This window comes from Pan troglodytes, chromosome 3 (assembly GCF_028858775.2).
Source record: "Pan troglodytes isolate AG18354 chromosome 3, NHGRI_mPanTro3-v2.0_pri, whole genome shotgun sequence".
Classification (NCBI taxonomy): Eukaryota; Metazoa; Chordata; class Mammalia; order Primates; family Hominidae; genus Pan; species Pan troglodytes.
The window spans coordinates 42,247,744-42,265,271 of NC_072401.2; the positions used below are offsets into that span (position 1 = coordinate 42,247,744).

General features: G+C 40.4%; 1 protein-coding gene and 1 long non-coding RNA gene across 19 annotated transcripts in view; one reads left to right on the forward strand and one right to left on the reverse strand.

Annotated features, from left to right (window-relative positions):
* The window catches only part of LOC134809877 (uncharacterized), a 24,785-nt gene extending 14,352 nt beyond the window's left edge, over nt 1-10,433 (reverse strand). The window contains exons 1-2 of the long non-coding RNA XR_010156546.1: nt 9,758-10,433; nt 4,526-4,655 (exon numbers count right to left, since the gene is read on the reverse strand). This is a non-coding gene — a long non-coding RNA (uncharacterized LOC134809877). The remainder of the gene's footprint in view (nt 1-4,525; nt 4,656-9,757) is intronic.
* TMEM33 (transmembrane protein 33) overlaps nt 10,218-17,528 on the forward strand; it is a 25,680-nt gene continuing 18,369 nt past the window's right edge. For 2 of the 18 annotated variants that reach the window (XR_010156545.1, XM_009447590.5), the window contains exons 1-4: nt 10,218-10,463; nt 10,620-10,682; nt 13,738-13,832; nt 14,332-14,519. Coding sequence is in view for 15 of the 18 variants with exons in the window: in XM_009447590.5 (XP_009445865.1) it covers nt 10,638-10,682; nt 13,738-13,832; nt 14,332-14,519 (328 nt within the window). In the remaining 3 variants the exon portion in view is untranslated. Of the gene's footprint in view, nt 10,683-10,977; nt 12,507-13,737; nt 13,833-14,331; nt 14,520-17,528 lie in introns of all 18 variants that reach the window. The other 16 variants (XR_010156544.1, XM_009447589.5, XR_010156543.1 and 13 more) reach the window with 14 other exon arrangements.

Consider the following 17,528-nt stretch of genomic DNA (forward strand, 5'->3'; position numbering starts at 1 on the left):
ATCTCTACTAAAAAAAAAATACAAAAATTAGTCAGGCATGGTGGTGGACACCTGTAAGCCCAGCTACTCAGGAGGCTGAGGCAGGAGAATCTCTTGAACCCTGGAGGCAGGGGTTTCAATGAGCCGAGATCGTGCCACTGCACTCCAGCCTGGGTGACAGAACAAGACTGTCTCAAAAAAAAAAAAAAAAAAAAAGAAAGAAAGAGGGTACAGGCCAGGTGGGGTGGGAGGCACTGTTGTGGAGGCATCTGTCTGTGTCTCCCCTTCTCCCACTCCATGCTGAGACACACTTCTCTGTGCATAGCTGGATGGGCCATGCTTTGGGGCCTGCTGTTGCCTGGGCCACTGCTTCCTGCAGCTTCAAAACTGTCATCTTTATTAGCTATACCTTGAGCCTGCCAGGAGTCCACCTCCACCTCGGTGTATTAGACTCTGTAATTAGCCCAAGAATTTTTTCCCTCTCTCTCAGCATGCCTCTCAGGAGCAAACATGATAATGGCTAGAAACTACTCAAATAAATGAAACTTTGAAAACCAGGGAAAAAAGTAGATTGTAAAATTTCTCCAGGACCCAGTTAGATAAATGTAAAGGTGATTTTAAACAATTCCCTTGAATTGATTTTGGTGCAAAGTTGAGTTTCAAGTGTCAGGGAGAAGCAATCTGATCTCCAACTTTCAACCACTAGCCATTACAGTCCCAGTGAGGTCCATCTCCTGTGCATGTTGAAATTTATAAGAAGATGGAAGAGAGTGGGGGATAGACTCACTTTCTGAAGCTCTAGAATATATTTCTAGTTAACATATATTTTTTCTATGTCTAGTAGCTAAGTCTCTGATACATTTTCAAAAAAGGTAAAATTTGACAATATAATTATGTAATCTTTATAAAATAATTATTTTATTTTATCTATAGAATAAATACATGTCAAAGATTTTGTGTAGCTCATTAATTAATGAGGGGACTGGGAAGGCTGTTAACACTGATTCAATGGAGAAGTCAAGATTACAAGGTTTTTCCTTTTTTTTTTTTTTTAAGAGAGAGAGTCTTGCTCTCTTGCCCAGGCTGGAATGCGGTGGCACAATCATAGCTCACTACAGCCTTGAACTCCTGAGTTCAAGCAATCCTAGCTAGGACTACAGGCTTGCACCACCATGCTTGGCTAGTTAAAAAAAAATTTTTTTTTTTTTAAGAGACAGGAGTCTCATTATGTTGCTCAGACTGGTCTTAAACTACTGGCCTCAAATGATCCTCCTGCCTCAGCCTCTCAAAGTGCAGGGATTACAGTAGTGAGCCACCACACCCCATTCAAAGACTACAAATTTATATAGAATAAAGGAATATTGAAATGAACTTACAAATAGAAACAAAACTGGATTTTTATATAGGAGTAGATAGGTAGAAGAGTCAATTCAGTCTCCATCTGGCAGAATTTATTTGCATGTCTATAGATGTGGTAGGCAGAATAATACCACTCTTCCCTGCCTCTCATCCCAAGAAGTCCACATCCTAATCCTCAGAACCTGTGAATTTCTTAAATTACATGACAAAGGGGAATTAAGGTTACAGATGGAATTAAGATTACTAATCATCTGACCTTATAGGGAGAGTACCCTGGGCTAGCCAAGTGGGTCCAAAATAATCACAAGTCTTTAAAAGTGGAAAAGGCTGGGCCAGGCATGGTGGCTCACCCAGCGCTATGGGAGGCTGAGGCGAGCGGATCACCTAAGGTCAGGAGTTTGAGACCAGCATGGCCAACATGGTGAAACCCCGTCTCTACTAAAAATGCAAAAAAAAAAAAAAAAAAAAAAAATTAGCTAGGCGTGGTGGCACACGCCTGTATTCCCAGCTACTCAGGAAGCTGAGGCAGGAGAATCACTTGAACCTAGGATGTGGAGGTTGCAGTGAGTGGAGATCATGCCACTGCACTCCAGCCTGGGAGACAGAGTGAGACTCTGTCTTAAAAAAAAAAAAAAAATGGGGAAGAGGATGGCAGAAGAGAGCCAGAGGGGGTTGTGCCTATAGAGAAATGTTCAGAAAGATGCAACATTGCTGGCTTTGAAAATGGAGAAAGGAGTCCAGTACTCAAAGGTGAGCTCTAAAGTTGGAAAAGGGAAGAAAATGAATTCTCCACTGGAGCCTCCAGAAAGGAGTGGAGCCCTGCAGACCTTGATTTTATCCCAGGGAGACCTGTGTGGGACTTCTGACCTTCAGAACTATAAGATAATAAACTTGTGTTATTTTAAGTCATGAAACTTGTCATAATTTGTCACATCATCAATAGAGAGGTAATAGATAAGAAGTAGTTGCATTGCTATCATTTATTTACAATTTAAAGAGTTTAAAACATAGCCTAGTCAGAGACAAAGATACACTGATACAGCATCAGATAATACCCAGTCTTCAGCATTCCACTGAACGTGCACCTATTCTAAAGTCTTATAGTTTTTCTTACATTACCAATTTTTAAAGGTAACAATAATTTTCATTTCTTAGTTAAGACCTCATGCTCAAGCTATAACTGCAGAGCTTATGGAGCTTACTTTTCAGGCTGCAAATAAAAGTAGGAATGTATTACTAATGAAATGAATGACTTAGCACTTAGCAATTGCAAAGATACCCTATCCAACCACAGAATTATTAATCACTGATGGAAGCAGAAATGAGCAAATTGATGACTTGATGGTTCAGTAGAATCCCCCTTGAAAACAGGGGGGAGAGCCAAGTCATCAATAACTCTGCAATCAATTCTTGTTTCATCAGCCAATTTCTAGACAAATGGAATAATGGCCTCTTGGTAGTCAATTGCTTCAGCTTTGGGGTTTGTGTTACATTTGGATTTTCTTACCTTCAATTAAAATAAGTTAGATAACACTTAGGAATTCACCCTGACCCTATGGAAGGAGTGTAGCAGAATAATTTTTTTTTTTTTTTTTTTTTTTTTTTGCTGTACCTGGCGTCCATACATTGTTCTTATTATAGCAACACACAGAGTGTCAAATGAGGTTCATCCAGTTACCAGCTGCGAATCTGTATCTGTATAGGTCTGCAGCAACCTCAATTCTTGCCACCTCAGAAGAAAGAATTCAACCGAGAGGCAAATAGCAGAAGGGAATGAAAGGAAGTAAAGTATACTTGGAGGAGGGCCAAGTGGGCAACTTGAGAGATCAAGTGCATGGTTTGACCTTTTCACCTGGGGCTTAGCATGTTGGCATACTTCTGGGATGTTGCATTACTCCTCCCCTGATTCTTCCCCTGGGGTGGGCTGTCTTGCTTGAGCCTACTCGCCCAACTCCTGAGATCTTATCAGGAAGCTGCTGATCACCAGTTTCAGGTATTTTCTATCTACTAGGAGACTGCCCTTCCCTGGTGCTTACTGTAACTAATTGTTACTCTAGAGAGACAGTAAACAACAGCCCAACCATCCCCTGATGCTTACCCAACACTCCTGGTGTGTGTGGGGATGGGGGTGGGGTGCCCTTTCCTGTCCTCCTCATACTATGCTAGCTATCTGCTGTAATGATCTTGCATACATTCCCTTCAGAACTCTCCATTCAAACAAGAGTGAGTGAATGACCCAAGCATGGTCAATCTGTCTCTTAAACTAAATGATTGGTGTAGAAATTTTTATGGGACCAAATTTGATCCAGTGAGAATCAAGCCTGGCTCATTAAATTGAAAGTATCAAGTAAGAGGCACTTTCTACAGGCTAGTCTTACTAATCTGGTGGTATATGGACTAAAGTTGAAGAAGAATCAACTTGACAATGAAGTCAACTCAGAGAGAAGCAGAGATAAGAACACAGTTTTCTTTGATGTCATTTGGGCTCTTAAATATACGCATGTCTACTAAAACATTGTCTACCTCTGATCTTTTCAGAGTAGTCATATTATTTTGCCTTTTGTCCCCTATAAGTCTGTTTGGGCTTAATTTCTGTCACCTGCAGTCAAGAGAGTCCTGACTAAGACAACCATGTATACTTGAGAAGTTATCTCATTACCAAGAAGAATGATCAAGGAAGAAAGTAAAGAAACACAGTAGGGGCTAGGCGCAGTGGCTCATGCCTGTAATCCCAGCACTTTGGGAGGCTGAGGTGAGTGGATCACCTGAGGTCAGGAGTTCGAGACCAGGCTGACCAACATGGAGAAAACCTGTCTCTACTAAAAATATAAAATTAGCCAGGTGTGATGGCGCATGCCTATAATCCCAGCTACTCGGGAGGCTGAGGCAGGAGAATTGCTGGAACCAAGGAGGCAGAGGTTGCAGTGAGCTGAGATCGTGCCATTGCACTCCAGCCTGGGTAACAAGAGCAAAACTCCATCTCAAAAAATAAAAAATAAAAAAAGAAAGAAATACAGTAGGAAAAAAGACAAATTCCAATGGTTAAAAACAATAAAAGAAGAGATTCAAATATTGTCTATACATAAAACAGAACACAAAACATAAAACTATTAATGATACTTTTTGCAGAAAAAAAGATAGATGTCATTGCATTCAACAGTTAAAACCAATCGTTAAAATATCTTACCAGAACCAAATATCTTGGCAAAGTGGCTTCAACTTCTTCTACTATGGTGTCAGTATATTTTATATTGTATCTAAATTGCTTGAAACACTGTCCTGATATCCACATCAGCATTTATGGCTTTGTTTGAAACCTGGGGAAATGACACAGAAATGGGGAAAATACAGTCTGCCTTTGAAATGCTTATGCTTTAGGGGAAGAACAAAAGAAGAAGAAAATCTAGCTGTTGGTAAAATTGAACACTGTAAGGATAACTGTAGTACAAATCTAACAAAGTTGTTACCTTCTGATTTTTATTCATTCAAAACAAATGATTACTTCTTAGAAGCCTTTTTAAAACCTCCATTATAGGCTCACACTTGTGGTCTTTATTAGTCTATATTCAGCACATCTGAGAATGCAGAAGAAGCAAAGAGTGAACTCAAAAGAACTCCATTATTAGACTAATATGATTAAGTTGATTCAGTCAGCAAAAGGAACTCAACCTATTAAAAAGAGTTTTAATGGGGAGTATCATCTTTCAATAATCAGGCAGGGAAACTATGGACCATTTGGAAAGCAACCTGGTTTGTGCCCCTTTTTCATTTGTCTTCATTTGGCAGATTCACAGAGTCATGGCCTAACAGTTTCTACTTCAGCTTGGGGTCTAAGGTTGCAGGACAGATTGTCACACCATCCTTCTCCTGTATAGTCATTTAGTGTTTTTATTCAGCTTTGAAAGGGAAAGGAAATTTTTCAACTCATATTGAGGCAGGAGAATAGGGTCTGGAGGCAGGGAACCTAAGGCCATTTCATGCTGATTTCCTAGAATTAAATTGAAAGGAAAACCCTAACTTTCCATGCCTAAGTAATAAACAGACCAAAGGCTATCCCTTTGCAAACCCCCCCTTTTCTGCGTGGCAGATGGGAAATTGGTTGTCGCAACCAATCTGACTGACTGAGGCTCACTCAGTCTTTGTTAGTGTGAAAGTGCAACTTTGTAACTTCACCTTAGCCTTCACCTTTGTAACTTCATACATAGCTACCGACTAAACTGTGTTCCCCAAAATTCACATGTCAAAGCCCTAACCCTCAGGCAACTGTATGTATTTGGAGACAGAATCTTCAAGAAGTAATTAAGGTGAACTGAAGTTATAAGGATGGGGTCCTTATCCGATAAAACTGGTGGCCTTATAAGAAAAGGAAGAGAGGAAAGGGAAGGTGAAGATGTTTGCACAGGAGTGTGACCTTTGTAACTCCACTTCAGCCTCTGATTGGCTGCACAAAGAACTGATTGCAGGCCACCACTTCATTTACATGAGGTGAGCATGAAGTGGCCAGTTGGAAACCTAGAGGGTATTTGGACCCGAGAAGATTCTGTATCGGGCAGCTCCCACATTGTGTAGTATACTTTCGTTTTCAACAAATCCCTGCTTTTGTTCTTTCATTGCTTCATTCTTTCTTTGCTTTGCTGGGCGTTTTGTCCAATTCTTTGTTCAAAATGCCAAGAATCTGGACAACTTGCAGTCAAGACCCTCTACCAGTAACAACATAACAAAAAACTAGTATCAAAACACAATTTTAACAAAAATTTTTAAAATGCCGACAAATCAATAATAATGGACCATAACAAAAGACAAACAGCTCAATAGAAAAGAGGCAACAGAGGCCAGGCACAGTGGCTCACGCCTATAATCCCAGCACTTTGGGAGGCTGAGGTGGGTAGATCACGAGGTCAGGAGTTTGAGACCAGCCTGGCCAACATACTGAAACCCCATCTCTACTAAAAATACAAAAAATTAGCCCAGCGTGGTAGCAGGCACCTGTAATCCCAGCTACTTAGGAGGCTGAGGCAGGATAATCATTTGAACCTGGGAGGTGGAGGCTGCAGCAAGTCGAGACTGCGCCATTGCACTCCTGCCTGGGCGACAGCTCAAGACTGTGTCTCAAAAAAAAAGCCAACAGGAGAGAAAATCTGAATGGCCAATAAAGTTGTGAAAAGATGCTGAGCCTCACTACTACTCACGAAAATGCAAATTGAAAAAATAATGACATACCATTTTATATACCTAATCTTGGTAAGAACTAAAAATAGCAAATTTTGGCAGGGATTAGGGCTATTCTCATACACTAAATACAACTACTTAGGAGAGTAAACTTGCAATTATTTTAATATGCAAAGTTGAAGATATGTGTCTTAGTTGTTTCACTTTCATTTTACTCTTTAACAAAAATATCAAGAAACATTCATGAAATTACACTCATTCATCAATGGCAACTGTATATTGCTATGGATATAAGAGTTCAGCAAAATCAAAAGAAGTATCTGTGAGATTAATTAGCTATATGGAATTTACAATAGAGAACATTTTGTATTTTAATATTTTTGTAATAAGATGATCCTTTAAATCAGTAAAAAATATATGTACTTACATACATATATATAAAATATATATAGCTATGGACTGAATTGTGTCCCTCAAAATTCATATGTCAAGACCCTAACCCTCATGTGACTGTATATATTTGGAAACAGGATCTTTAGGAAGTAATTAAGGCTAACTTAAGTTATAAGGATGGGGTCCTAATCCGATAGAACTGGTGACCTTATAAGAAGGGGAAGAGAGGAAGACAGAGATCATTTACCCCCTCCTAAATTGAGCACACAGAAAATGGCAGCTGCCAGCGGCTAAAATGAAACTTACCTTGTTGGCACCTTAATCTTAAACCTCTCAGCCTCCAGAACTGTGAGAAAACAAATTTGTGTTGCTTATGCTACCCACTTTATGGTATTTCGTTATGACAGCCTGAGTTGACTGCCATAGACACACACAAACACGCACACTGGCAAGGAGACATATAATTCTAAGATGTTAAAAAATGTAACTGCTATAAAAATATGGAGTAAATGATATGGGAAGAGTGCAGAGGAGGTGGCATTTTAGCTCAGCTAGGAGGATGAGTAATCCAGGCTAGAGATCTGAAGGACCTGAACTTGGGCAGTGGCCTTAGAAAAAGAGGTTTGTACTGTTTCAAGAGAATCCCATTTGATTTCTCGGCTGCAGCTGACTAGCACCTGGTCTGTCCACGGATACTAGAGGATAACCACACATCTGACAGAGGAAGAGCATTACAGTCTCATGGTTTTCCGACAGGGTGCCAGCTTTCCCGTGGGTCCCCAGTCCGCTCCCTCTCCCTAGCCCCTTCATATTTGATTCTCAATCTACTGCTCTTCTCATGCATTTTTTTCTACACTCTTCTTCAGGTCTCAGCAGATGGCATTCCCCTTCCTACACACCCATATCTAGTTAGTCACCACATCTTAGAAGACACCTCCAAGTCATCTTTCCTCTTCTTTTCCCCAACAACACTGCCTCAATCCAGAATCTCATCACTTCTTTCCTACACGTATGTGTTAACTTAAAACTCACAAGATCTATACATTCAGAAAAGGAGACTTTATTTCTTATAAGGAGATACAGCCTGCAAGGTGGCCCTCTCATGGGCTGGGAAGCACAGCCTCCAGCAAGGACCAGAGACAGGCACTTTAAAGGAAGAGGAGCTGGGGTAGGAGCTTTATGCTGAATAGGTTGGCTAAACATACATATTCAACAGGTTACAGGAAGAGCTATGAATATTCATAAAAGTAGTCCTGATACATGCATATGGAACAACATGCATGTTACATACAACCTGTGTTCACCTTGGGGTGGAGATTTAATATTTAATGTATTACAGTTAGGCTCTGTACCTCGAAAGGTGAAGCAGAGATGAAGGCACACAAGTGCATGGCCTCTGTAAAGTGGCCAGAACCAGCCTATGATCAGTATCTGGAGAACGTTACTGAAATCAGTCTCTTGTGCAATCAAAGCTGTAGCTATGGTTGGTATAGCAGGGGTTCAGTTAGTGTCTGTGAGCTGGATTAGTTGTAATTGTTTTAATATTGCTTCTCTCTAGGCCAGTGGTTGTTTAGCTGCCAGAGGAAAAAAAAACCTCTTGTGGTAGAACATAGTTTATTTTTTAAGTGTAGGGGCTGCATGACTTAACCCTTGCCTGGCATGGCCTTAGGTCCTGTTTATAATTTGGTATCCTATTCCCACAAAGAGTTTGTTCTGTCAATGTTATGATCTTTATTGTAACATTAACATGTTAAACATAGGCTGACTTCCTAGAACTAATTTGAAAGGAAAACCCTAACTTTCCACGCCTAAGTAGTTGCTAGTCAGTTGTGTCTAAACTACAAAAGGGAGGGGGTATAATGAGGCATGTCTGATCTCCTGTCCCATCATGGCTGGGGTCCCCTTGGCCAAGAAAGGGATCTGTCCAGTCAGTCGACAGACCCCTTACTTAGGATTTTTAGTTTATATATATATAAATGGCTTCACAACTAATTTCCTGACTTTTAATTTGCCCGTCTGTTCATCCTCCACCCTGTTGCCAGAGAGAACTTTCTAAATCTCAGGATGTCACACTTCTGATTAAAATTGTTCCATGGTTCTCTGGATTTCAGGGTCAAGTTCAGATCCTTTCCTCAGTACACCCCTGCCTGCCTCTCTAGCGCAAATCTTTCACAATCCCCTGACTGGTACCATCATTCTGGTCACACTCAACTAGTCCTCTCGCTGTCCTGTTACTTCTTGCACTTTCTGTTACTCTGTATGGAGTCCCCTTCCCATTTTGAGGCAGAAGAATATGGTATGGCGGTAGGGAACCTAATGCCCTTTCTCGCTGACTTCCTAGAATTAAATTGAAGGAAAATCCTTACTGTCTACGCTTAAGTGAATAAAGGGCCAGAGACTACTCCCTTTGCAAGCCCCAACCTGTTCTGCGCAGCATTTGGGAAATTGAAAGTACCTCTGATTGGTTGCTTTTTGTAACCAATCAGACGTTTGCATAGAAGTGTAACTTTGTAACTTCTTCAGCCTCTGATTGGTTGCTTTGCGCAACCATTCAGACTGATTGCGGGCCACCACTTCATTTACATGAAGTGAACTCCAAGTGGCCAATGGGAAACCTCTAGGGGGTATTTGGACCCGAGAAGATTCTGTATCCAGGGCCCTTGACCTGCTGTCTCGCGCTCCCACACTCTGGAGTGTACTTTCATTTTCAACAAATCTCTGCTTTTGTTGCTTTATTCTTTCCTTGCTTTGTGCGTTTTGTCCAATTCTATGTTCAAAACGCCAAGAACTTGGACACCCTACACCAGTAACACTTTCAGCCAACTTTTTGTCGTTCAAGATCAAGGCCCGGACTTACCTTTTCCAGGAAACCTCCCCAGATCCCTTCTGATTTAGGTACCGTCCTCTGTGCTCCCTGTGATTAAATCAGCCTCTACACATATTACACAATCACTATGCTCTGATTTCCGTTTACTTGTCTCTCTTTTGCAATCTGTGTCATATTCCTCTTTTTATCCGCCGTGCCAAGTATGGAGCCTGTCACATAGCAGGCCTCATAAATACTTGTTGAAAGAATTAATAATAGACGTAGAACCACAGGGCTTAGTGAGCCCCTGGAGAAAGGAATCAAAGATGTTTCTGAGGCCTCTATATCAGGAAGTGCGGAAATTTCATGGTTTGAGAATGGGCAGGAAAGATCATCTGTGAGCTGTATTTAATGCAAAAGTTGCTCCCCCATCCTGATTTCTTAGCTCACTGGGCCAATCGGCGGGAAGGACAGGTGGAGCTCAAATTAGGAGAAAAAAACCACACTTCCCGCCATGCCTCTGGGCACCGCTCTCGTTTCCCCCTCTTCGTCACCGCCTCTTCCCCACGGAAATGAAAGGAGCACTTCCGGGTTCGGCAATAACCTGGAGCCGGCGGCGTAGGTTGGCTCTTTAGGGCTTCACCCCGAAGCTCCACCTTCGCTCCCGTCTTTCTGGAAACACCGGTTTGATCTCGGCGGTGCGGGACAGGTACCTCCCGGCTGCTGCGGGTGCCCTGGATCCAGTCGGCTGCACCAGGCGAGCGAGACCCTTTCCTGGTGGAGGCTCAGAGTTCCCGCAGGGTGCATCCGGCCTGTGTGTGGCGCGAGGCAGGGAAGCCGGTACCCGGGTCCTGGCCCCAGCGCTGACGTTTTCTCTCCCCTTTCTTCTCTTTTCGCGGTTGCGGCGTCGCAGACGCTAGTGTGAGCCCCCATGGCAGATACGACCCCGAACGGCCCCCAAGGGGCGGGCGCTGTGGTAAGTGCGAGGGCAGGGTAGCCTGGCTTGATTTCCAAGAGTTAGGAAGAAGCAGGAAGCGTTGCGAGTCCCGAGGCGTTCCAGAAGCTCAGTGCTTTCAGGAATGGGATTAATGAGTTGGGGTGGGGAAGTTGGAGCGGGGAGAGGGGAGGTCCTGAGCGAAGATACGGAGGGAACTACAGGTTTGTTTCTGAAGCGACAATAGGCTGACCTGGAGCTGGTGGCCCCCACCTATATGCCATGGAAATTGGGCCTTCTTTCCTCTTCTCACACCTCGGTCTTTTGTTTATCATAGGCCCCAAGGTTAAAGATGCCGCATGAGATTGTGCGATGACACACATGATCCATGACACACACCACGTGGAGCACTCGAGTGCCGGCAAAGAACGTTTCTGCCTAGTTTATACAATTGTATATAGAAATTATGCAAAGGGAGGAGAGCGGTGGTCTTTTTCTTCTTCACTTTGTTCTTTATGAAGAGAAATATCATTATGCTTTCGTAATTTTTTTAAGATGCCGATCTGGAGCTAACAAGTTATTTGTGCCCGGAGCATTGCTGTCCTCTACTTTTTAATCCATAAGTAGTTAAGTATTATTCTGTGTGACCACAATGCAGTTACCACATTTGGGAAATATTACCTGATATAAAATCCATGTGCAAATTTCCATAATTGTCCTTTAAAGCTGCTTTCTCTTCATCTGGGATTCTGTCAAAAAGCATGCATCGATGGGCAGGCGCAGTGGCTCACTCCTGTAAGCCCAGAACTTTGGGAGTCCAAGGCGGGAGGATCGCTTGAGTTCAGGAGTTGGAGACCAGCCTTGGAAACATAGCGAGACCTCATCTCTACTAGAAATCAAAGAAATTAGGCGGGGCGTGGTGGCTCCCGCCTGTAATCCCAGCACTTTGGGAGGCCAAGGCGGGCGGATCGCTTGCGCCCGAGAAGTTGAAGCTGCACTGAGCCAAGATCGCGCCACTGCACTCCAGCCTGGGTGATAGAGCAAAACCTTCTCTCAAAACAAACAAACAAACATAAATTAGCCGGTCGTGGAGGTGCGCTCCTATAGTCCCAGCATAGTCCCAGCTACTCAGGAGGCTGAGGTGGGTTGTGCTTTTGCGCTCCAGCCTGAGGTGACAGAGCGAGACCCTATCTCAGAAAGCATGCATTCAATTTACTGGCCATATCTTGTTTACTCCCTTTTAATCTAGAACAGTTCTGCCCTCTCCTCCCCTTTTTTGTCTTTTAAGATACTGATAGTTTTCAAGAGTCCAGACATGTTTTGCAGCATCTATATGTACATCTAATATGTATATCTATATTATATATCAGGAAGCATTTTACATTGATTTATCCCATCATTGCAGAATTTGTTTGATTATTTGATTAAGGTGGTGTCCACCAGTTTCTCCATTGTAAAGATACCTTTTTTCCTTTCTAATTAAAAAGTGTTCTTTGGCATGATACTGTGACACTATGTGAATATTGCTCCTCAACAATTTTTCACCCAAAGATCTAGTGATTTTTTTTTTTTTTTTTTGCCTGATGGTTGGACAGTTTACTCTTAAAAAATGTATACCAATACACTTTCTTAAACTTTGAAAATTGTATAATATACATAAGTGTGTACAAAACGAAACGTATAGCTCAATGATTTATTGCAGAATAAGCAACCTGAACAAATAGATTTTAAGGAGAATGTTCTAAAACTAACTTTCAAGCTGTGGTGCCCAGTCGTAATGTTTGTTGAGAAACTGAGCACAGTAAGCTGGATTCATCCTTCACTTGATTACTGCTAATCATTTCAGTTTATTGGAGTCACAGTACGGTAAGTCTGGATTTAATGATAAATCAAAGTTGTATTTCATGTTTCTGAAATTACCTACATGTGGGTTAAAAAGACATAAAATAAAACAGCCTGGAATTTTACAATGTACTTGGATTTTTCCCTCAAATTTTTTATAGTTTTTTTTTCAAAAGATAATGAAATTAAATTACATAGAGCAGTGTTTTTAGACTTCAGGTAGACCCATTAGTGAGTTGAGAAGTCAGTTTAGTGTAAACACCAGCTATTTTTAAAAAATTAAATAGAAAATGTCAAAATCCATTATATACAGTAGGGTAAATATTTGTGAAACTTGTTTATATATCCATGTATATGGATCTCGATGTTAAAATTACGAAGATCCTAGACAAAAAATGTAAAAGCCACTTTTGAATATAAGATACATTTTAATGAGAAAACAAATTTTAAGATTCTGCTTTAGTGGTAATAGACATAAGTATTGGGGGGAAAGCAGCAAAGGAAAGATAGAATGGGAAAAAAATGGGGGAAGAAAATGGTATAGGAAAGTTTAATCTAGGACCACCGAAACTAGGGTAAGACTCGTGGGGGAACATGGAGGTGATAAAGAGAGTGGTGTAATCAGAGAGGCAGGTGGCCATTTAATACCTGTCAGCCACATTTTGAGTATGCCAGGCCCTTGTGCATGTAGGCAGATTACAAGGCGAATGAGTTTAGTTGTTACTACTATCATGGTTTTATATTTCTTCTTCAAAAGGTTTCTTTAATCCAAACTGGCTTTATGTGATGTTTTACTCAGCTCTGAGACCTACCTATTCGGATTTGAGATTTTTTGCTAAGAATAGGCATATGGATCTCTTGAGAGCAATTAGTTTTTGTTTAATGTTCTTTTAAAATAGATGAAGCCAATATTACAAGTGTTAAAGGAACACAGACAATTGTAGTTGAATTTCTGTTAAGATTATTTTTTCTAATTAACTAGTCTTTGCATTTTTTTAAAACGTCAGCTGATATTTTTCTATTTATTTCCGTTTAAGTACTTCTTGTGCTTTCCACATGAAAACTATAAGGTGTTTGGACTTCTCATTAAGCATATACATGAAACATGTAATTGCCTTAGAGTTTTCACCTAATGATCTAAAAAAACAAATGGAGGAAGATTAAAATATTTTGAGTAGACATAAAAACCACAGTCTTGATGCTTAAAGACATAATTTGCAGGCATAGCTTACAGTATTTTTCTTTTTAAATTTAGCAATTCATGATGACCAATAAACTGGACACGGCAATGTGGCTTTCTCGCTTGTTCACAGTTTACTGCTCTGCTCTGTTTGTTCTGCCTCTTCTTGGGTATGTATTATACAAATTGCTGCCTTTGATATTCAATTGTTGAGTCAGTTTATATGGAGTGCCTTTTAGGTGTAAGACTTATTAACCTGTAAAGGGTTTAGGGACAAATAAAATACAAGTTCCAGCCTTAAGGTACTAACAACCTAATAACATTATCAGAGGAATATTTTATATCTTGTGCTTTGTGAAACTAACACATTGAAAATCCAAGGAAAAATTGATGTGTGGGAATGAGATAAGTTCATGTTTTTTTCATTTTTACTTATTACTTGACAGGAAGATCCTGCTTTATAAAATTCAAGTTTATAAATTGATTATAAGAAATTCAGTTGGGCGTATATATGAAGTGAAGCTATTAAAACGGTAGAATAAGTTCATGTAATTTTTTTCTATTGACAAGTGATTTAGGTGTTGTGCAATTATGATGCAATTCACAGAGGAGGAAGAGACACTGCAGTTGTTTATGTCTCATGATAACCTCTCCTCTGGTAATTTGCAGGTTGCATGAAGCAGCAAGCTTTTACCAACGTGCTTTGCTGGCAAATGCTCTTACCAGTGCTCTGAGGCTGCATCAAAGATTACCACACTTCCAGTTAAGCAGAGCATTCCTGGCCCAGGCTTTGTTAGAGGACAGCTGCCACTACCTGTTGTATTCACTCATCTTTGTAAATTCCTACCCAGTTACAAGTATCCTTTTCTACCTTGTTAACAATGAAATTGCCAACTAAGCATATAGGAGATCTCTTCTGATTATTTCAGCAATGAAGGCATTCCATGAAGCCTGGGTTTGTTCTTGGCACTTCATTTGAAGGAAGATATGTTTAGTGTAAGAATTTCTGACTTTAAAATGTGAAATCTAAACTTTGAAGAGCTGATTTAGGAATTTTAAACTATCTTTGTTCTTGCCTCTTGTAAGCTTCCCTATTAGAATGGTTATTTTCAAATTCCGCTTCGAAGCACAACCTTACGCAGAACTTACTTTAATATTTACATTTTTTTCATTTAATTCATGTTTTTGGCAAAGTGTCCAGATGTCTTGCTTTAAAAAAGAGAGGTCCTCAGCTCTTTCCATCTTAACCCCAGTGAACTAGACACAAATGGAATTTAACCAAGAAATAACTTATTTAAGCAGGTAATGAGATAATCAATACAAAGAAATTAATATTTGCTGTGTATAGAGTAGAAAATAAGGACACACATGGATAATCCGTGAAGCTAATGAGAAATAACTCATTTGGAATTTGTATGTTTTCACATTTCAAAGGTGTGTTGTGGGATGATACTGGGTAGTCCATAAAGGAGGGGAAAAATGGGGAAGAGGTTCTGTAGTGAACACTAGGTTAAACTTTCTTTTTTTTTTTTTTTTTTTTGAGACAGAGTCTTGCTCTAACGCCCAGGCTGGAGTGCAGTGGCCCAGTCTCGGCTCACTGCACCCTCCGCCTCCTGGGTTCAAGCAGTTCTCTGCCTCAGCCTCCCGAGTGGCTGGGAATACAGGCGCCTGCCACCACACCTGGCTAATTTTTTTGTATTTTTAGTAGAGACAGGGTTTCACCATCTTGGTCAGGCCGGTCTGGAACTCCTGGCCTCGTGATCCACCTGCCTCTGCCTCCCAAAGTGCTGGGATTATGGGCGTGAGCCATCACGCCCAGCCAGGTCAAACATTTTTAAATAGGGTTCTTTACTATAGTGGCTTTGGTATTCTAACGTGTGTTGTGAAACTAAGAGAGTTAGTAGGGTTTTTTAAACTTAACTTTTGTGGTTTTTTTTTTTCCTGTAGATTATCTCTGCAAATCATTTTGTGCATTGAGAAGTGCTGGTCTAAGAGCTTTTGAGTATTTATGATACATCTGTATGTTATGTAAAGCACAATAAAATATTCCTCTGAGACTGAATATTACCTATTTAGATACCTATGCTCATGAAGTATCAAATTTTTAAATAGATTTTTATAAGTCTTAAGGAAAAGAAATAGGAGGAAACCGAAATTTCCTGAGCACCTATTTTGCCAGTATAAGAACTTGAATTTAGGCCAGGCGCCGTGGCTCACGCGCGGTGGCACTTTGGGAGGCTGAGGTGGGCGGATCATGAAGTCAGGAGATTGAGACCATCCTGGCTAATATGGCGAAACCCCATCTCTACTAAAAATACAAAAAATTAGCTGGGCATGGTGGCATGTGCCTGTAGTCCCAGCTGCTCGGGAGGCTGAGGCAGGAGAATCGTTTGAACCCTGGAGTGGAGGTTGCAGTGAACTGAGATTGTGCCACTGCACTCTAGCCTGGGTGACAGAGCGAGACTCCTTCTCAAAAAAAAAAAAAAAAAGAACTTGACATTTAGTCTTTGTAGCACTCTGAAAAAAATTGTTGAGGTATATTTTTAATAAAGATGCTGATTTGCTGATTGTCAGTATTCACTTCCCACACATTGGCTAGTAAGTAGTAATGCTGAAAAAGTCTTTCTAACTTAAAAGCTCTACCTTATCTACAGTTAGTGGGTGAGTAATACTTAAGTATACATTAAAAATATTTCTTTCTATATGTAGGTAAAGCTGGTAATTTCATTTAAATGTTCAGTATATGGAGATTCCCTTTAAATTACTCGCTTCACTGAGATAATGTGGGTAGTTTGAAATGTAAGATAAAATTTTTCCTGTTTCAATGCACGGGTCTGTAATGTCCCATCATAATTTGTATTGGTTTATTTTTAGGTAAAACTCATTAAATGATTACTATACTACAACTGTAAATGATAATCACATTTGTTTGGCATATTATTGGCTTGACCAGCCTCTGTTGATTGAAGTGCTTTGCAGTCACCAATGTTAAAATTCTAGCCTTTCTGAGCTATAACAGGAAGTTATGTAGAGATTTTTGGTCATGCCTTTTAGTAGCTTAAAATTTCTTTGGAGGGAGAAATAGAAATGACAGAAAATGTGTTTCAATGTAGGGTAAACTGAATACGTCAATAACTTTGGGAACAGTGCCTCACACAGATCAGGCACTCAGTAAGTTTTGTTGAGTGAATCCTGAGGTCTTGCCAAATGAGACTCATGACTGGTGAAGAAAACCTTTCTGCCTTTTTATACAGTTGGTTATTTGGTAGCCCCTCTTTCCTGGGAATGTTGAAGATTAAGGATTTCATATTCCTTAAATTCTTACAAAGGGAATGTAGTAAACAGTGGGAATAACATAAACTAGTAATTGGCAGCAAATGCTAATCTGATTATTAAAGTGATATGGTAATAAATAAAAGCGGGCCCAAAGTAATATTACAGACTTGCGTTCTGATCCTTCTTCTTATAAAGGTGATATTTTGTCCTTGCTTGATTGATAACAGATAGTTAGGGCATTTCACCTCTTATCTTTTCTAAATACATTGTATTAATAGTTTAAGAGTAATGTTGAAGACTAAGATTATGAATCTCTTACCAAGGATTTGTGAACTATAGAATGTTAGACATAAAAGACTCATTGGCAGTTTCTAGCTTTGATCTCTGCATACTCATTTGCCAGAGCATGAAACTTGACCTAGGAAAATTAGGTTAGTGACAGAGTCAGGAGTGGAACTCAGGTATCTTGACTCCCAATTCAGGGCTCTATTTTCACTACCCGACACTGCCCCTTTTATTGAATTCAGTCTGGATATGTGTCAAAGTTTAAATTGAATTCTTTAAGGATCGACAGAGTTTTATAGTGACTT